At 43.0% G+C, this 21,927-nt stretch overlaps 1 protein-coding gene across 3 annotated transcripts in view; it reads left to right on the forward strand.

Moving 5' to 3' along the window:
• smg6 (SMG6 nonsense mediated mRNA decay factor) overlaps positions 1 to 21,927 on the forward strand; it is a 520,319-nt gene that overhangs the window by 376,752 nt on the left and 121,640 nt on the right. For all 3 annotated transcript variants that reach the window (XM_073053020.1, XM_073053021.1, XM_073053022.1), the window contains one exon: positions 19,317 to 19,493. In XM_073053020.1, the coding sequence (XP_072909121.1) occupies positions 19,317 to 19,493 (177 nt within the window). The remainder of the gene's footprint in view (positions 1 to 19,316; positions 19,494 to 21,927) is intronic.

Genomic DNA, 21,927 nt, shown 5'->3' on the forward strand with positions numbered 1-21,927 from the left:
TTTGCGCAGTTCTCTTTTCCCCCTGGACTCCTTATTAATGGTCAGGATTTTGAGGAGAATAACAGCAAGTTGGTCCTGTTGCTCTTGGTTCTCATGACACCAAAGTTCTACTGATCTATCAGTATCCTATTGTATCACGGGCAGACATGGTATAAATACCATGAAAATGAGCTTTGTGAAGCAGCAACACAGCTGAGGGCAAGCATAAGTTAATATAAACTTAACATAAATTATCCATAACTTGCACACGTGGAACGAGCTGCCAGCGTAGGATGGGGTGTGATTTCAACACTTAAGCAAAATTTGGATCGGCACATGGATGGGAAGGGTATAGAGGGCTATGGTCCAGGTGCAGGTCGATGGGACTAAGTATATCAATATTTTAGCATGGACTAGATGGGCTGAAGGGCTTGTTTCTGTGCTGTAGTCTTCTAGTGTTCTACAATATGTGGAAAAGTAACAGCAAAATAAAAATAACAATACTATTGCAAGATTGAGAGAGAAGGAAAATGACAGTCTTGAGACAATGTATGGTGTTTGTAGATCAGTTAAGAACCTTGAAGAATCTGGGAGTGGGGAAGAAGTAGTTGTTGAACTTTGAGGTGTGGATCTTCAGGGTCCTGTACCTCCTTCCTTTTTTTAAAAAAAACTTTTTTTATTGTTTTCAAATAGTTACAGAATAAATGTGTATGAAAAAAAGTGTTACCCAGCCCCCCTCCCCTTAACCCCTCCCCCCTAACATCCCTATTAAAAAAATAAGAAAGAAAGAAAAAAAAAGGGAATGCCTGGATATTGGAAGATCCCCACATGCTCCATGGAGTTCTCATTTTTTTAATATATGTTAAAATTCTTTTTCTTTTTTACTGGCCCATTAAGCCCATTAACATTAAAACTTAAAAAATTTAGTAGATTAGTCATTTTTTAAAATTATATTACTCCAATCTATAATAATACCTAATCTTTCAACTTTCGTGGTATCCTGGGAAATCTTTATAAAAATCTCCATGTTGCTATGTGTGTCCCCACCAATCATCCAGGCAAAAAGATAGAAGAAAATGTTGCCGCAGTCTCCTGTTCCGTATCGCCGGTGGTATAATGTACCTGAGACCGCGGTTCCTCGGTAGACGTGGGCCTTGTTCTTGTTCCAACTTGCGTAGTCTTCCCGGTATTAGTTTTCTTCATCTTCCTTCCTTGAGGCATAGCTTGACACAGTCCGGAGTAGTTTATAAGTAACTTTTAGAAAGTATTGACTAACTTTTCTTCATTTAAACATTAATTTATTAACTTTTTACGGGAGAGCTGGGTTCCTGCGTCTCGATCCTACGTCATCACGTGACGTCCCCCCCCCCCCCCCCCCCGCCCCCGTACCTCCTTCCTGATGGCAGCATTGAGAAGAGGGCATGGCTAGATGGTGGGGATCCTTGATTGTGGATAGTGCCTTAAACCAAGTTATTAAACTGAGTAAACATAAAGTACACTGCAGATGCTGTGGTCAAATCAACATGTACAAAAGCTGGATGAACTCAGCAGGTCGGGCAACATCCGTTGAAATGAGCAGTCAACGTTTCAGGCCAAGACCCTTCGTCAGGACTGAAGAAGGAAGGGGCAGGGGCCCTGTAAAGTAGGTCTTCTTCCACCATCCTACTTTCACTTTGCCTCCTCTTCTAGCTGCCCATCACCTCTCTCATGATTCTGTCTTCTTCTACTACCCATAGTGCTTTCCCCTTACATTCCTTCTTCACCTCTCCTGCCTATCCCCTCCCCGCTTCCCCTCCCCCACCCCTTGATCTTTCCTCTGATTGGTTTTTCACCTGGCACCTTCCACCCTTCTCCACCTTCTTTATGGGGCCCCTTCCCCCTTCCTTCTTCAGTCCTGACGAAGGGTCTCGGCCCGAAACGTTGACTGCTCATTTCAATGGATGCTGCCCAACCTGCTGAGTTCATCCAGCTTTTGTACATATTAAATTGAGGTCTGTCATGTTTCCCAGCTGTGTATTGAAGTTATGAGCCCATAGGAAGGCTGGTACTTCTGACCAATAGGCTTTTCTCAGCCACACACAAATAGTTCATGTCCCCCGGCCATAAGTCAAAGTTAATGAGCTTATAGAAACACAGGTAGTTCTGGCCAGTGGGCTTCCCTCAGCCACATGCCAGTCGTTCAAGTTTATTGTCATCTGGCTGTACATATATACAACCAAATAAAACAACGTTCCTCTGGACCACGGTTCACCCACAAAACATACATCACACAAATCACATAAAACAAAATATAAGTAAGTTAACAAAATATAATTCAAAATGCATGTAGTGCTTAGCACAAGTAAGTGGTAAACAGTTCCTTGTCCTAGTGACGAGATCTTGGTGATGGTAGGGTTATTCATTAGTATGGGAAGAAGCTGTTACCCAGTCTGACATTAGTCCTGATGCGACTGCACCTTCTTCCTTACGGGACTGGGTCAGAGAAATTGTGGGTTGGGTAGTAGAGATCCTCAGCAATGCTTTGGTCCTTGGTTTGCAATGCTCCCAGTAAATGTCACAAATGGGTGGGAGGGAGATCCCAGTGATTCCCTTGGAGATTTTTACTGTCTTCTGTAGGCTGTTGCAGTCCGATGTCCTGCAGCTTCCATACCACACTGTGATGCAGCTGGACAGAACACTGTCGATGGTGATTCCTCACCTCATACAGACTCTGGATGCTTTGATAAACTTCGCAATGGGAGGGATGGTGAATATATCTGTTATTTACTCTCGGCCGATAGCCAGAAGCTGTGTTTGTGTTTTGCTTTCAGTAGCTGCATCAGTAACCCATGATATGTTGGGTCTTGGAATGTACTTGAGCCCTGGTTCCTGGCTCTCTCACTACAACTCAACGTATTGAGAACCTGCCAGACATGGCACATCATCAGCACAAAACTGCCTGAAGAAACTTGACTCCACAATCTCTGCCATTGAGTATGTTTAATATTGTTTAAATAATAATAAATTGGAGAAAGCCAGCCAGGACTGAGACACAGCACTGTTCTGACTCTATGTGCTGATGACATATGAGGTGGTAAAGTGGGGCACCTTGATGAAAATTGTTTTTCCAGAGTGGGAGTGTAAGAACACAGAGCTAGCAATCTCCTCTTTGCATTGCCTCCCTGGAATCTGAGACTAAACATTGTAGATTCAGCCCTCCTCTCCACACCGGTGATACAGTCATTGTTTAATATCTGTATCTAACAAGTAAGTTGTAATTGTACAGGACATTTGCAGATGACATGTTGGTTGTATTGTGGATGGTATAGGAGGGTGTCTTATGTTACAACAGGACATTGATAGGATGCAGAGCTGGGCTGAGTAGTGGCAGATGGAGTTTAACCCCAAAAAAGTTTGAAGTGATTCACTTTGAAAAGTCAAATTTGAAAGTAGAATGCAGCATTAATGGCAAAATTCTTAGCATTTTGAAGGAACAGAGGGATCTTGGGAATCATGTCCATAGATCCCTCAAAGTCGCTATGCTGGTTGATAGGGTGATTACAAAGGTAAATGGTGTGTTGGCTTTCGTTAGTCAGGGGATTCTTCCTCCTTTCTTTCCAGTCCTAATTAAGGATCTAGGCCCAAAACATTGACTTTTTATTCCTCCCCAGAGATGCTACCTGATCTGCAGAGTTTCTCCAGAATTTTGTGTGTGTTACTCTGGATTTCCAGCATCTATGGATCTCTGGTATTCATGATTTTCTATATCGGAATCTGGGATATACTGTCCAATTATTTGCTGCTAACTTCATGTTTCATGCACATGGACACCCTGATTCAGAAGTTCAAAATTTCAATAGGTAAAGTACATATATGTTACAATATACAACCTGAGATTCATTTTCTTGTGGGCGTTCAGAGTAAATCCAAGAACCACAATAGAATCCATGAAAGACTACACCCAATGTGCAAAAGACTACAAACTGCGCAAATACAAAAGAAATAATAATAATAAATAAGCAATAAATATCGAGAGCATGAGATGAAGAGTCCTTGAAAGTGAGTCCGTAGGTTGTGAGAACATTTCGGCTATGCGATGAGTGAAGTTATCCCTTCTGATTCAAAAGCCTGATGGGTGAGGGTAGTAACTGTTCCTGAACCTGGTCGTGTGAGTCCTGAGGCTCCTTTACCTTTCACCTAATGACAGCAATGAGAAGAGTGCGTGCCTTGGAAGGTGGGCGTCCTTGATGCTGGATGTTGCTTTCCTGTGATTTTGCTAGCAACTTCTATCTTCATTCAGATTCTACTTTTCTAATCTCCCAGGCAGAATGGATAACCTCTTGTTATTTCCATTGGATGATGGATAGGTGTGAAACTGAAGTCCTCTGTGCCCCATTGTTCAAACCCAATACCATTTTCTCAATAAAGGGATAGTGGGTCTTGGCCCAAAACATTGAATGTTTATTTCCTCTCCATTGATGCTGCCTGACTTCTTGAGTTCCTCCGACATTGTGCATCTGTGCTGCCCAGGATTTCCAGCATCTGCAGAATCTCTTGTGTGTTCACTTCTAGCCTCCCAGGCCAATATTTAGCCCTCAAACAACATTTGGTGATTATCATATTCCTGGTTCCCTTCTATGTGTTAGTGGTAATTACACTTGAAAAGGGATACATTTTTCACTCTCCCATTACTGTATTTGAAAGGCTGTTATTTTCATCTGGCAATAGCATCTCATTTGTAAATTACACCAAGTAATCTTGTGTAAATTGTAACCGCTCATGACGGGTTAGGTGTCATTTTCAATGGCACTCTGGGATTATCTGAAAATTCCATTTTTAATGTTCATAATGTTGGGATGGAAGATTTGTCCTGAACATCTGATAGAAGCAGGAGCAATTGTAATTTTTAGAAGGGTATTGGATCGATACTCCAAAATGATGTAGGGAAGCTAAGGAACAGGATTAATTTGATTTCCTTTCAAAGCAAGGGCCCAGTGTGATGGACTCGATGGATCCTTTGTTCTGCTATTCCACTGGTTTTCATTGATTTTCCTTCTCTTTCGTCTTTGAATGTTCATCATCTTGTGATCAAAAGCATTGCTGAATAATTGATTCCCCCCACTGGTGGTGAACCCATCTTGTTAGGAGCATTAAACCTATAAAGCAGGTACTACATGTTGGTATTTCAGTAGACCCTCTCTCTCTCTAATCTTATATGGGCTATTTGAGCTGTTGGTTTGTTTCCCTCACCTGTGGAGCCCCTTCCCGCATTCACCAGAGATGTGCTTACCTAACATAAGGCACTGGCAGCTCACACGGAGTGGCACAGGAGTGGGGAACAACATAAGACATTGTTTTCTGATCAAACGCCCTCCACACCTTTTAACCCCTTCATTCTGCAGAAACGCCCACCACCCTTGGAGTATATTTGTACCATACTTAAACCCATAATGGAGGGGTGTCCCTTTAGAACAGAGATGAGGAGGAATTTCTTTAGCCAGAGGGTAGTGAGTCTATGAAATTCATTATCACCGATACTGTGGGGGCCAAGTCATTGGATATAATTAAAGCAGAGATTGATTGGTTCCTGATTAGTCAGCACATCAAAGGTTACAGAAAGAAGTGAGAATGGGGTCGGGAGGGATAATAAATTAGCCATGAGGGAATGGCAGAGAAGACTTGCTAGGCTAACTGGTGGCTTAATTCTGTTCCTATGTCTTATGGCCTTATAATGTTCACATTTTTTGAATTCTAGTTATTGTAACAGTAAGTTTTCTGTTGATTCATTTTGGTTTGAGACACTTTATAGAAAAAGAAATGCTGAGGTATGCAGGGACAAACAGTGACTCAGGCAAATTGTTAAGGATACAGAATTTATTCGACAGACCGACCATTGCAGCTTCTGTCAACTCCGGCAAGATTCTACCTGCTGATGTGCATTCCCCTTCTCTTTCAGCATATCCAAGGGATGACTGCTCCTTGTCTTCCTGGTTTATTTGCCCACCTCATCTACTACTCCCTGTCTTCAGCCACAAGAGGTGCAGCATGGGTTCTTTCCCTTCTTCCCTCCTCACAATCCAGGGAGCTAGACAGTCTTTCAGGGATACAGGTACATAGTGGCTCCAGGAGTGTTGTAGAACAGAGAGACCCAGGGTGCATAGTTCACTGAGAGTGGTAACATAGGGAGATAGAATCAGGATCAGGTTTATTATCACCAGCATGTGTCATGAAATTTGTTAACTTAGCAGCAGCAGTTCAATGCAATACCAAATATAGAAGGAAAAAAATAAAATAATAATAATAATAATAATCAATCAATCAATAAATAAATAAATAAATAAATAAACGGACCGATTACAATAGTGGTCACCAACCTTTTTAAGCCCAAGATCCCCTACCTCGGCCTTAGTAAAAGGCAAGATCGACCCCACATCAATTAGTTACACGCATGCGCACCAGGGCAGAAAAGACCGGAAGTAAAACCCTGCAACCCAGAAGTAGAAATAATATATAAACACTGGGGGTACCCACCCTTTTTTTGCACCACAGACCGGTTTAATATTGATAATATTCTTGCGGACTGGCCGACGGGGGCGTGGGGGGGGGGGGGGGGAGGTTGTTAAACACGACCGGAATACAGTGATACTGGAAGCAGGTTCCTTATGTCCAGTCTTTTCTAGTTTTCGCAGCTCTCGGCTTCTGTCCCACTTGCTCACGTTTTTTCCGCTGAGAAAACTCAGCGGGTTCGTCTTTAAGTGCTGGGTGCTTGGACTCAGGGTACTGAAGCAATTTTGAGACATTGCTTCATTAGACAGCCTCCAGGCCCGAACTCAGCCTCCCGCCCGCTCGCCGCCAGACGCCTTGGCCAGGTGCGGCTGGTCGTGGGTGGGGTGAGAAGACAAGTTCAGGGCCGGAGGTCCCCGTACCGGGGCCGCGGCGGTCACAGTCCAGAGAGCGTGGCCGACCAAGCGGGGAGTGGGACAGAGCGACCACCTGCCCCCTTGTAGGATCTATCTGCCGACAAATGTTTGTTTCAGTAGATTGCAGCGAGGTAGCTGCTCTGATATTTACGAAACGCTGAGTCCGAATTAGGTCGTCTGTGAATATTTTAGCACCGGATTTCCCACGAATATTCAGTATGCTAAACAGGTTCAGAGGCAGCGCTCCAGGCCAGTAGTGAAGGCACTTCCCGCCGGCCGCCCGAGGCCAACCGGTGATCCCTGGCGCAAGGGTATCACTGCGTTTAGTTGCCTGATAACTTCACGTGGGTTCAAGTTCAACAGTGGGTGTGACAGGGGATGAGGAAAAGTGCAGCTAACTCATATCGTTTCCTGGCGGCCCGGTGGTTGGGGACCAGTGAATTACACTCTGTGGTGTGGGAGAGCTATACACGTGCACTGGACAGAAAGAACGGAACTAAAACCCCGTAACCCGGAAACAATCTCTCAACAGTATTTGTGTATTTATTTTTCATTTTTTGTTGGGATCAACTTGGAAAGTCTCAAAGATCGAATAGTCGATCGCAGTCGATGGGTTGGCGACCACTAAATTACAGTATACATATATCGAATAGATTAAAAATCGTGCAAAGAAACAGAAATAAATATTTTAAAAGTGAGGTAGTGTCTAAGGATTCAATGCCCATTTAGGAATTGGAAGGCAGAGGGGAAGAAGCTGTTCCTGAATCGCTGAATGTGTGCCTTCAGGCTTCTGATGGTGACAGTGAGAAAAGGGGCATGCCCTGGGTGCTGCAGGTCCTTAATAACGGAAGCTGTCTTTCTAAGACATCACTCTTTGAAGATGTCCTGGGTACTTTGTAGGCTAGTTCCCAAGATGGAGCCAACTAAATTTACAACCCTCTGAGCTTTTTTTGATCCTGTGCAGTAGCCAACCCACATCCCCCCTCCCCACCTTTTACCAGACAGTGATACAGCCTGGCAGAATGCTTTCCATGGTACATCTATAGAAGTTTTTGAGTGTATTTGTTGACATACCAAATTTCTTCAAGCTCCTCATGAAGTATAGCCGCTGTCTTGCCTTCTTTATAACTGCATCAATATGTTGGGACCAGATTAGATCCTCAGAAATCTTAATACCCAGGAACTTGAAACTGCTCACTCTCTCCACTTCTGATCCCTCTATGAGGATTGGTATGTGTTCCTTCATCTTACCCTTCCTGAAGTTCATAATCAACTCTTTTGTCTTACTGACATTGAGTGCTAGGTTGTTGCTGCGACAGCACTCCGCTAGTTGGCTTAACTCACTCCTGTTTGCCCTCTCATCACCACTTGAGATTCTACCAACAACGGTTGTATCATCGGCAGATTTATAGATGCCATTTGAGCTATGCCTAGCCCCATAGTCATGGGCATATACAGAGTAGAACAGTGGGCTAAGCACTCACCCCTGAGGTGCACCAGTGTTGATCATCAGCGAAGAGGAGATGTTATTACCAATCTGCACAGATTGTGGTCTTCCAGTTAGGAAGTCAAGGATCTAATTGCAGAGGGAGGTACAGAGGCCCAGGTTCTGTAACTTCTCTATCAGGATTGTGGGAATGATGGTCTTAAATGCTGAGCTGTAGTTGATGAACAACATCCTGACATAGGTCTTTGTGTTGTCCAGGTGGTCTAAAGCCGTGTGAAGAGCCACTGAGATTGTGTCTGCCACTGACTTGTTGTGGTGCTAGGTGAATTGCAGTGGGTCCAGGTCCTTGCTGAGGCATGACCAACCTCTCAAAGCATTTCATCACTGTCGATGTGAGTGCTACTGGGCAATAGTCATTAAGGCAGCTCATGTTATTCTTCTTAGGCACTGGTATAATTGTTGCCCTTTTGAAACAAGTGGAAACTTCCACCCGTAGCAGTGAGAGGTTGAAAATGTCATCGAATACTCCCACTAGTTAGTTGGCACAGGTTTTCAGAACCTTATCAGGTACTCCATTGGTACCTTCTGCCTTGCAAGGGTTCACTCTCTTTAAAGACAGCCTAACATTGGCCTCTGAGACAGAGATCACAGGGTCATCAGGTGCAGCAGGGATCTTCACAGCTGTAGTTCTATTCTCCTTTTCAAAGCGGGCATAAAAGACAATTGAGTTCATCTGGTAGTGAAGCATCGCTGCCATTCATTCAGGATGGTGATGAAGGTATTTTGTGGAATACAGGAGTTGGAACACCATGTTACAATGAAAGACATTGTTGCTGAGACCACACTTCATTGCTGCAGCTATAGGAAGAATGTCATTAATCTGGAAAATGTGAAGAAAAGATTAACAAGGATGTCACCAGAACTGGAGAGGTTGAGTTATAAGGAGAGATTGGATAGGCCGGGATGTTTTGTCCTGGAGCAGGGAGGGCTAACGTGTGATCTTTTGGAGCTGTATAAAATTGTTACGCATGTGGATGCGGTGGATGGTCAGTCTGTATAAACTCTGGTCACCCCATTACAGGAAGGATGGGGAGAGTGTGCAGAAGAGGTTCAGCAGGATGCTGTCTGGATTAGAGGGTATGAGCTATGACAGGCAGTTGGACAAACTTGATTGTTTTCTCTGGAGTGGCAAAGGCTGAGGACAGACCTGATAGATGTTTATAAGGTTATGATTGACATAGACAGAGTTTCTTTTTTACCCCCAGAAGTGAACTGTCTAATACCAGAAGCCATGCATTTAAGCTGAGAGGGGCTAAGTTTAAAAGGGTTGTTCAGGGCAGAGAAGGGTGGGTGCTGGGGGGGTGGGGTGGTGATGGCAAAGAAGACAGAGGCGTTTAAGAAGCTTTTAGATGTTGGATGTTGTGTAGGCAGAAGGCTTTAGTTTAGTTATGCATTAAATTACTGAATGGCACAGTATTGTGGGCTGAATGGCCTGTTTGTGTACTGTACTGTTCTATGTTCTAAGATGTCATCTTCTGTCTGGGCACATTGCAGTCTGCAGAACTCAATGTTGAATTCTCCAACTGTAGGGATCTTGCTGTTTCTATCAGAACTGACATTTTCCGTCTTCCATTGTTTTGGCTCAGTTTTTACTTGGTACAGACTGACCTGCTGGACGTACCCACAGCCTTACCATTGTTAACACGCTGCGCAGACAGAGTGTCAGAATCAGGGTTTATATTTTCTATCTTACATGGCATTTTGTGGCAGCAGTACAGTGCAGACATAAAATAACTACACATTAAGTAGTGAATCTGATTCTAACTGCTACAACAAAGAGTATGGTGTCACCCTATCAGAGATATTCCTGTTGCTCCATACATCCCTCCCTTACCTCAGAATCACATTTATTATCATGATGTACATCGTGAAACTTGTTCTATTGCTACAGCAGTACAGTGTAAAATATACTATCAAGTACAATAAATAGTGCAAAAGGAGAGCAAAAATAGAGGTTGCTTATTATCTAAATTACCTTGAATTTTCTCTTTCTAAGTTCTGATGAAGGATTTGTAGCCTGAACCATTAATTGGTTCTCTATCCACAGACGCTGCTCGGACTGATGAGTGGTTCCAACATTTTCTGGTTTTATTTCAAATTCCCAGCACCTGCAGAACTCTTGTTTTTTGATTTACAGTTTTATTTCAGTTTGATGAACTGGCCGGCACACTGTATGAAGCAGAGAGAAGTAGTACTGTGACAGCAAAGGAGGTTGGTGGGGTGAGAAATACATCAGGGCTGGGAGACAGCTTGCAGGAGGGGTACAGAGGAGGTGGAGGTTTGGTGAGTGATGGTGTGAAACGTGACAAGCAATGTTGACCGCATGAAGTACGTGGAGACGATTGGTGGGCTGTGCATCAGCAGGGTAGGTGGGTGTTGTGTGGAGATATGAAATGATGCTCACTGTTAGCAAGAAGCTGTCACAACATAAAGGGGTGCAGGAGCAGGAAACTTGAGGAGCTGCCTATCTTTGTGAGAAGCAAAGAAAACTAAGCTTGTGTTTTAACAATCCATTGAGGTCTTCAGCTTTATAAATGGGCATAGCATATATAGGTTTAGAAACTACATAACCACTTCATTGTATTGTCCAGTTCTAGGCTTTCCTCTTCTGGAACAATCTCACTAAGTCAGAGAAGATTTGGTTGAATTGTATCAGAGAAACTTTATGGAAAGTTCAGAGGAGCAGCTGGGTTTTTTTATAAAACAGAAAAGGTTAAAGGATGACTTGACGCCACTTTGGAGTTCAATCCTCATGTCCTCTGTAAGGAGTCTGTATGTCCTCTCTATGGAATGCATGGGTTTCCTCTGGCTGCTCTGGTTTACTCCCACAATTCAAATACGTACTGGTTGGTAGATTAATTGCTTATTGTAAATTGTCCTGTGAGTAGATTAAGGTTAAATTGGCGGGTTGTTGTGTGGCACAGCTCGAAGGGCCCAAGGGTCTGATTTCCACTGTATCTTTAAATAAATAATAAAAGGAGTCATTCATCAAAGATTTTGAAGGTGGGTCATGAAAGGAGAGGAAAAGTGATGAGTCATCTTGGAAGGGTTTTATATAAACAGTTAAAGGAAAGTACTGCAGAACAGATGAGTAGAACTACCTGGGGAGAGTGTTCAGTCTGTAATACAAGGATTGAGACTGCTGTCCATGACAAGGGTGCTAAGCAACAAATTACAGAGGAAAAGACATTTGTTCTATAGAACCTGGCTGGAGGGCCTGTTTGCGTGCTGTACTGTTCTTTATCTGGATAACCTAGCCTCCCAAGAGGCTGTGATTTGAAAGTTGTTGGTACTTGCATTTAAGGACTAGAGTTTGGTGTTACAGCTGGAGTTAGTAATTGTAAACAACACATACAGTGCCTTCAGCCCCCACAACTATTTTCACATTTTATGTCTCGTTTTCTAAATTTGAAGTAGGATTTTTTGAGCTAATCTACAAAACATTGTGCATCATTTCAAATCAAAAGAAAAATTCTAAAACCTGTCAACAGTTTACTAAAAATTAAAAACCAAAATTGTAAGACTGAAAAAGCATTCATCCCCTTTGTGATTTCTATGCTAACTTTCCTCAGGTGCAGTATATTACCTTACCAACTCATCTAGTTTATCAATGTAGAAAATTGGAAGTTTGTCTTTTTTCAATGAATTTGTAAGAATAAATAGCCCCCTCTCTCTAAGGTCCAAGAGTATGGTAGATTTTCCACAGACCAAACCAAACTGAAGACAAAAGGGCATTCAAGACAAGTCAGGGAAATGATAATAGTGAAGCACAGATCTGGGGAAGAGTACAAGACTATCTCAAAGGAACTGAACATATCTCCGTGCTCAATGCAGTTCTTTGTGAAAAAGTGCAAAAATATGAAACCACAACCACTCTGCCTAGGTCAGACCGCATCTTCAAACTTAGTCTGTATCCCAAGAATGGCACTTGTAAGAGAGGCTACCGTGATGCCAACATTCACTCTGAGTGAGCTGCTGAAGTCACTGGCTGTAATTGGAGATGAATTAGATGGCTCCATAATCTCTAAGGTCTTGCACGAAAAGGTTATTTATGGAAGAGTGGCAAGGAAGAAGCCCTGGCTAAATAAAAAGCATATCCCTGTCCGTAAATACTTTGCAAAGTGTCACTCAGAAGATATTGTAAAGATGTGGAAGATGTGGTCTTGTGATTGGATGAGACTAAAGTGGAACTTTTGGGCTTCAATGCTAAGTGGAACGTGTAGCATAAATCTAACCTACACGTCAGCCAGGTAATATCATCCCTACTGTAATGTATGGTGGAGGTAGCACCATACTATGGGAATGCTTTTCAGCAGCAGGGACTGTAAATCTGGTCAGGATTGATGGGAAGATGAATGCTGATAAATACAGAGAGATCCTGGATGAAAACCTATTAGCCTCTGCCAGAAAGTGTAAACTGGGGAGGAAGTTTGTCTTTCAGCAAGATAACGACCCAAAGCACACCACCAAAGCAACCTTGGAGTTGACTTCAAATGAAGAAAATTAATGTCATTGAGTGGCCTAGTCAACTGGAGATGAAGTCCCGACCTTAACCCAATTGAACATGTCTAGCAAGACTTCAAGGTTGTTGTCCACCACTGCTCCACAGCTAACCTGGTACAGCTTGAGGAATTTTGCAAGGAGGAATGGGCAAATAGTGCTCTATCATGCTGTGCAAAGCTAATAGAGACTTGTCCAAAAAGACTATTGTCTGTAGTAGCTGAGAGAGGTAGTTCAAATGAGTACTGAACAAAAGGGGATGAATACTTTTGAACTGCTGATATTTCTGTTTTTGAATTTTTAGTTTTTAATACTTTATTATTTTCCCTGATTTTTGGGCTCTACTGTGAAAAAGCAGCATGTTTCAAAGGTACATTTAATGTCAGAGAAATGTATACAATATACATCCTGAAATTCTTTTTCTTCGCAACCATCCATGAAAACAGAGGAGTGCCCCAAAGAATAAATTACAGTTAAATGTTAGAACCCTAAAGCCCCCCCCAGCTCCCCCTCCCACACATAAGCAGCAGCAAAGCAATGATTCCCCCTCCCACCAGCAAAAAAAAGCATCAACACCCCCCACCGAGCACTCAAGCATGCAGCAAAGCATCAATAAAGACACAGACTTGCAGTACCCCAAAGACCACTCATTCATCCAGTAATTCATCATACCACAGGCACTCTCTCTCCCTAATAAGGGAAAAAGAGGTGTCTCCGTTTCACAGCAAGAGGGGAGACATAGCAAACAACTTGCTGATTTACGATGTTAAAAGTGTGTCCTGTTGCTTTTCCGAGCTCTGTGCCCAAAGAACTTGGGTGATTCACAGATTAAAATTCTCAGGTAAATTGGTCAAAATCCCTGGTTGTAATGTTTATGTGATCAAAGGATTAGGGGCTGAGTACTTTTACAAGGCATTGTACAAAATAATGGAGGAACTTAGCAGCATCTATAGAGAGGAATGATGGTCTGAAGGGTCCTGATGAAACGTCGTGACCCAAAACGTCAGCTCTTTATTCCTCTCTATGGATGCTGCTTGATCTGCTGAGTTCCTCCAGCATTTTGTGTGTGTTGCTCTGAATTATCTAATGGATATTAATTGTAAAACTTTCATCACAGCTGTCTATTCACGAGCTGTTTGATATCCTTGCACTGAAGGTGTATTTTGAAATCCACAACTATAATTATAATTGAGTTCTGATGAAGGGTCTTTGTTATGTTGTTTCTTTTTCCATGGCTGCTCCCTGAATGTTGTCAAGATTTTCCGTTTTCATTACTATAATTTAAAGATCAGCTTTGCAAATTAGACCACAAAACCATAAGATTATAGGAGCAGGATTAGGCCTTTTGGCCCATCAAGTCTGCTCCTCCCCTTCATCATGGCTGATTTATTATCCTATTCTCCTGCCTTCTTCCCATTATCTTTGAGTAGCCCTGACTAGTCAAGAACCTATCAACCTCTGCTTTAAGTATGCTCAATGACATGGCCTCCACAGCCATGGTAATGAATTCCTCAGATTCACCATCCTCTGGCTAAAGAAATTCTTCCTCATTTCTGTTCTAAGTGGATGTCCCTCTATTCTGAGGCTGTGCCCTGTGGTTCTACACTTGCCCACTGCAGGAAACATCCTCTCCACATCTACTCCAAGGAGTATAGGCCCAGAGCCATCAAACACTCCTCATTCTTTATCCCTTTCATTCGTAGAATCATTCTATTGAACTTTCTCTGGATCCTCTCCAATGCCAGCTCATTTTTTCTTAGATGAAGAACCCAAAACTGCTCACAATACTCCAAGGTGCAGTCAGGCCTTATAAAGCCTCAGCATTACATCCTTGCCCTTATATTCTAGTCCTCTCAAAATGAATGCTAACTTTGCATAATTAGTATGCTATTTACTATTACTATTATAAATTACTGTATCAAAGTTTCATAATTAACTGTTTCAGGTATTTGATGAGAACTAACATTAATGAGGTTTATTGTTGGATGGAGGATGAGTGTGTTGGTGTGGTGAGTGTGTTTGGAGCCATATGGAAATTTTCAGCTCAAGCCCGATGATTGTTAATCACAGCTGCTTTCTGATAGAGTGTTGCCCTGGAAGGGCTTCAGAGATGCTTGAGGCAGTGAATTTCATAACTCTAGGTTTTAGTTAAAAATCACAGCTTCCTGCTGTGTTCTGGATCATTACTCCTTTATAATTTTCTCTTTTGAAAGAGAAGCCAAAATAAGTCAATCCTTTTATCTGCCCATGCAGATACTTCATTGCAGTATTGATATTTTTTGCGCTCACCTACTTGAGCCTCTCGGGTTCTAATGAATGACGTCTTTCACGGTTTTAAAAATAGAAACTGTTTTGTTAAATGACGCTGCTGAGAAATGAAGACATGTCAGGCCACACCCACTGACGTCAAACCCATTTCAGTCATAAAGCCAATGTCACTAGGGGCTGTCCTTGGATAGAAACACTCTGTTCCTTGCAACGTTAATGTCGAAAGGTGTTGCCATGGAAACTCAGGATACCTGACTGAGCAGAAAGAGGAGTGACAAAGGCAGACGCACTAAGGTCCAGGGAAAAACGCAACACTATTAACTGCTGCCATCTCATTCCCTGTTGGGGCTTTCCACTCTCTTTAATGCAAGCATTTTGATGAATATATCATTTTATTTCAATCTGATCCAGAGAGCAGCATGGTATGAAACTTCAGCTGGCAAGAGTAATGGTAAAAAAGCAATGCCTTACTCGACAAAAATAAAATTAAAGAGACCAGCCAGTCCCTTAATCTCAGCAGGTACCTCACTGGTTATCAACACAGGAGATTCTGCAGATGCTGATCAACACACACAAAATGCTGGAGGAGCTCGGCAGCATCGATGGAGGGAATAATGAGGACTGGAAAGGAAGGGGGAAGAAGCCAGAAGAAGGTGGGTGGAGGGGGAGGAGGACATGCTGGCCGGTGATAGGTGAGACCAAGTCACAACTCTCCATGTTCACATCCAGAGATGATTTAAATGTGATGAGCTTTGCTGCCTTTACCATCCTCCAGCTCACCTCCTCTCCACACAATGGTTGAAAAAATATTTTCCATCTTCCACTTACTTAAATCTTTGCGCCTTCTTTCCTTCTCCTAGACATGTTACAATTGAAAAAGCCACATGGAAATCGCCCCCATCACAGACTGTGACTACATACCAGGAAGCTATCACTAACCTGGATAGTGCTAAAGCTAAAGATGACAGATTAGCTTTACTTGTCATTGAAACATACAGTGAAATGCATCTTTTGCACAACAACCAACACAGTACGATGATGTGCAGGAGACAGTCCACAAGTGTTGCTATGCTTCCGGCACCAACGTAGCATGCCCACAACGTACTAACCCTAACCCACTCATCCTTGGAATGTGCAAAGAAGCTGGAGAACCCGGAGGAAACCCACACAGTCATGGGAAGAATGTGCAGTCTCTTTACAGACACTGGTGGGAGTTGAACCCCTATTGATGATTGCTAGCGCTGTAAAGCAAATGCGCGAACCACTACTGTGCCAACCCATAATATGGATGAATCAAGTGGCATTAAATGTAAAAGTATCTGGAGATTTTAAAAGTAATAAAAAGAGGCTGAAGTATTTAGTGAATACTTTGTATTAGGATAAATAAAGGTAGGGATATTGGCGGAGAACTCCAATGTACGTAGTTACTGTTAGGTTGACCAACGATATAAGAGATAAAACCAATACTTTCCCTAGGATATCAATGTACCTGAGTCCAATTGGGCAGGACTGAAGAGGGTCAAAATGAACTTTTGTTTGGAAGTGTTTCAGAGCAAGCAAATGGTGGTATTGCAGCCTGATCGTTCACAGTCTAAGGTGTCAGAGAACTTCAGTAAGGATGCATTTACCAATCTGACAGATAACAGAAATTAGTTAAAATAGCAAGAACAGATTCCAGATGGAGTGTTTGTACTTGAGGATCTAAAGGCTACAATGGATAGAGAAGTGCAGGGTGGTTTGAGCATTGTAGATTACAGGCAATTATTTTATTTTTAAAATCATCGGGACAGCCGATAGATGAGAACTGCTCTCAGTCAGGAAAGGTCTGGGATGAGGAACCAAAGATGTAATTAACTATTGGAAGTTTAGAAAAGGGATCTATTTTTTCAAAGAAATGGGAAGAGTTGAATTTATAGTGGGTTGGGGCTTGGAGAGGAGCTGAAAGGATTTGGAAGCGGGCTGGTTCACAGGGAATGTGGTACAGAGTGCATAGCATGTATTGTTTCCTCAGCAACATACACAAAAGTGGAGGTTGATAGGTTTTTGATTAATTAGGATGTCAAAGGCTAGGGGGAGGAGGCAGGAGAATGGGGTTGAGAGGGATAATAAATCAGCCATGATTGAATTGTGGTGCAGACTCGATGGGCTGAATGGCCTAATTCTACTCCTGTGTCTTACAGTCTTATGGTGGTTGTTCAGCATTGTCGAGCTGGGCCAAATGGCCTGTGTCTGTGCTGTATTCCTGCTTAATTCAATTCTCATTTTTCCTTTTTCTGTTGCTTATTTTTTCTTCTTCATCAAGTATTGCAGCAGAGAAACAAGCTCTTCAGTTTCATGGCAATCCCATTTTCCAGCACACAGTCCATAACTTACTCTGTCTTGGTGATTTTAGTCCTGATTCTGAAGTATTGTGAGAGGACCGGGCTGTCTGGCAGTGTGTTCCCAATTCCACCCACTCTACAGTGAAAATATTCTTCTGGTTTGACCAAGCCTCCTGACTCATCACCCATTCTACCTGTAGACCTGTACGTACACCAATGCCCTTCTGTCCCTCAGTATCCCCTAAGGGCCTAACATTTGTGCTCTTTACCCCATGAGATATAAGAGAATAATTAGGCCATTGTCTTGTCAGGATGAATTTGCATCTGTATCTTACCAGCTTCCTCAAACTCACTGACTCTGTCGCAAGGGAAAAAACTGGGATCGAGCCCCTAGAGTGCAGCTGACTCGCCAAGGAAGCGGCTGGTATTTTACCTCTCCCTACTCCTGCACCTTCCCCCCCCCCCCCCCAGCTCATTCTACCACACAACACCCCCCATGACTCTTCTTCTTCCGATTATTCCCCAGCTATTGCCAGTGATTGCCAAAGGTGGTGGTAGAGGCAGATACATCAGGGACATTTAAGAGACTCTTAGATAGGCACATAGATGATAGAAAAATGGAGGGCTACGTAGGAGAGAAGTGTTAGCTTGATTTTGGAGTAGGTTAAAAGGTCGGCACAATATCATGGGCTGAAGGGCCTGTACTGTGCCCACGCACCCCCCACCAGCTTTTTCCACTCTTCCCCAGAACTTCTCCCACCCTTTTTACTCTCAGTCCTCCATCTCTCTTCTCCTCCTCACTGCTTTTCACCCCTCACCCCAGCCTTTCTCTCCGCCCCACCCTGCTTTCTTCTCCCTCTCACTTACGGCTCTTGTCCCAACCCACCACACCTAGCAATACTTCTCCCTACCTCTGCCCCCACCCCTTTTCCCCCTCAGTTCAGTCTCTTCCATCGTATGGTGGGTACAGCACTCCCACATACCATCCCTGGCAGTATCAGGGCCGAGTGTAACACTCACAGTCGATTACTGATGATGAAAGGTTCCTGTTGGAATAAGATGAGTTTCACCCCTAACCTTGTAATCTATTAACCATTAGTGTGCCTTCTTTGGTAATTCACAGCTCAGTTTTATATTTTGACATTAGAAGCTACCCGCTTTTAGGGCAGCCCTTTCTGCAGTTGTAGCTGTTCAGTACAATTCAATTCAAATACATTCCACATCCATTGCAAAAATGTTTAATTTATACTGTTGAGAGAAAAAAAGTCCCCTTGATTGCAAAACAATAATTGAAAAGGATCATGTTATGTTTTCAGAATTGGTGCGGTGAGCAGTCTGCACTTTGTAGAAGCGGACATGAATCTATGTCAGAACTCTGCCGACCTGAAGCTGTACCCTTGCGATGACTTCATGTCTGTACCCTCAGCTTAAGGTCAAGCCTGAGGTTCTGGTTTTGTGGTCACGGGTCATGTCAATGTCAAGAGGCTGACGAGCAATATGATCATGAGTAGTTAAAATTAAAGAAAGGAGGAAGCTGATGCTATTGTGGAAATGCTTTTAGTTTCTTTTTTGTGACTTAAACCATCTTTCAAACGCTCTGCTGGTCTTTTTATGTTCCTCTCGTGATGTCGGTGGCACGTAGCGACTCCTGTGCTGTGTACTTTTGGTTCCGCTTGCGACCATCCCTGTGGCTTCTGATCCTGCCGTCAACTCAGCTTGAGCTGTCCTCCTGGTAGCCTCAATGCCGTTTGACACGTTTCTCATGAGCCTTCTGGCACTCGACCAACAATGTGGGTTTTTTTCCCCCTGCTAATGTTCTGGTTTCCTCCCCCAAAACACTAGGTAATAGCGGCTGACTGCAAGAGGGTCACAGTGCTAAAGTACTTCCTGGAAGCTCTTTGTGGCCAAGAAGAACCTCTGCTGGCATTCAAGGGTGGAAAATATGTGTCAGTGGCACCCATCCCAGACAGCCTGGGAAAGGAAGATGGAGGCCAACAGGGAAAACAACTGAAAGATCAGGTACAGCACACCAGAGGGATTTTTTTTTAATTCCATTTCCTGAAATTCCACTGCTGCTACGAGATCCACATGCTGTTTTCGATTTCACTGTTTAATGGATGATTTAATGGAGCTAACCTCGGCAAGGTCAAGGTTCAGGAGTAGGATAAAGTTTATAGCTGTGGCACTGATTTCACAGGGGGCCTTGCTTGGAGCACTGATACAGGAAGAGACAAACTCATTGGTTTGTGTGGAAAATTGAACAGCAGCCCACATCCTGATATGATTAGGGATTTTGCTGGTGTTCTTGCTTTTTCATATATACTCCCTTAAAGCTGCACTCTCTCCAATTCTTTGTTCACTAAGTGCTTCTTTCACTCTGAATCAGCCTGTCTAGAGAATGTATGCATATCCCGCACATAGATCGGACAATGACATCTGTTTTGTGGGTTTTATCACAGCCAAGTACGTAACCAAATTCCCACCAAATCTGCGCCATTTTGATGACATCCCCTGGTTGAGCAGCTGCCATGCTGTTTAATTTTAATTACCAATTATCAAACTGCTTGTCACTTGCTGACATGTGCCTCCCACCACATGCATACCCACTCAAAGCCCCATACCCCTTTTGGGTAAATATGAAATGAAATATGTAAATATTGAAGAGATAGTATGAAGGAGTATATGAGAGAAAGTCAATAAGCTTATTCATGAGACATAAGAGCAGCATTAGGCCATTCAGCCCATCAATCCTACTCTGCCATTTATTATGGCTGATTTATTATTCCTCTCAACCCCATTCTCCTGCCTTTTTCCTGTAACCTTTGACACTTAACTAATCAAGAACCTTTCAACCTCTGCTTTTAATATACCCAGTGACTTAGCCTCCACAACGATCTATGGCAATGAATTCCCACAGATTTATCACCCTCTGGCAAAATAAATTCATCCTCATCTCTGTTCTAAAGGGACGTCCTTCTACTCTGAGTCTGTGTTCTCTGGTCCTAGACTCTCTCAATATTGGAAACTTCCTCTCCACATGCACTGTATCTATGCCTTTCAATATTTGGTAGATTACGATGAGATTTCCCCTTCCCTCCCACCTCCATTCTTATAAAATCCAGGGAATACAGATCCAGAGCCATCAAAGGCTCCTCATACATTAATCCTTTCATTTCCAGTGTCATTGACATGAACATCCTCTGGACCCTCTCCAATGCCAGCTTTCTTAGATATGGGGCCCTAACTGCTCATAATCCTCCAAATGTTGCCTGTCCAGTAACGGTGAAATAGCATTTCACCATTATATCCTTGCTTTCATATTCTAGTTCTCTGGAAATGAGTGCTAATGTTGCATTTGCATTTCTTACTGCCAATTCAAGCTGTAAATTAGCCTTTAGGAAATACTGCATGACGACTCTGAAATACCATTGCACCTCTGACTTCTAAATTTGCGCCCTGTTTAGAAAATAATCTACGTCTTTGTTCTTCATTGGTTGCTCCTCAGCTTCATCTCTCCACCTTTGTGCCGTATCTCTTGCTGCCCTTGCTCCACAGCATTGGCCATACTCCAGCCTGAAGTCTTTGTCCTCAGTGTTGGCGTTTCTTTACCTTCCATTCCATTCCCATTGTTTACCTCGTGGATCAGTGTGGGCTGCCATAACTGGTGTGCTGAACAACAAAATTACCTGTATCAGTGAACCACTTCAACTCCTTTGCAAATAAACTACTTGCTTCAGATTTCTATAGATGTAGCTAACCACCCTGCCCATAGTCCCTGTAGAGAAACCTCTTTGTGCCAGCTACAAACTTTGGCATCTCGGCTTAATTAGACCATAAGATAGAGAGGAATAAACCATTTGGCCCCTTGAGTCTGCTTTGCCATTCAATCATGGCTGACTTATTTCTCAACCCCGTTCTCCTGTTTCTACCCGTAACCACCATTTTTGGCACTCTCAAAAACATTGCACTTTGAACATGCCCTTCCCATTCCTAATGCAGCAGTTTCTGGACAAAGAGGTTGGACTCTCTATCCCCAGAAAGGTGGAGCAGAGGTCCTTCACTTCCCTCTGCACGAGCCATTGGAAGAGAAGCCAGCTTTTGAGGTCTCTCACAGTGAGCTTCTGACATCTCTTCTTGAGACGTGAAGAGAGGCACGATGGGCCCCTGCCAGAGTCAGTGCCTTGAAGGTAAAATAGGAAGGTATTGGATCCTGCAATTTGACCAATTGGCAAAGAGGAAACTGGAATGTACCATGTTACCAGGGGAGCATTCTTTCAGTTACTGGCTTGCCAGCAAATACTCAACATCTGATTCAAGTCAGAATGATTTTTACTATATAACCATATAACAATCACAGCACGGAAACAGAAAATTTTCTATCTAAAGAAAAAAAGTGTAACATACAGGTTCTCAATTGGTAAGCGGGTTTGGGTGTTGTGGAGAAGATGGGAGA

Source organism: Hemitrygon akajei, chromosome 8, assembly GCF_048418815.1.
Source record: "Hemitrygon akajei chromosome 8, sHemAka1.3, whole genome shotgun sequence".
Taxonomy (NCBI): domain Eukaryota; kingdom Metazoa; phylum Chordata; class Chondrichthyes; order Myliobatiformes; family Dasyatidae; genus Hemitrygon; species Hemitrygon akajei.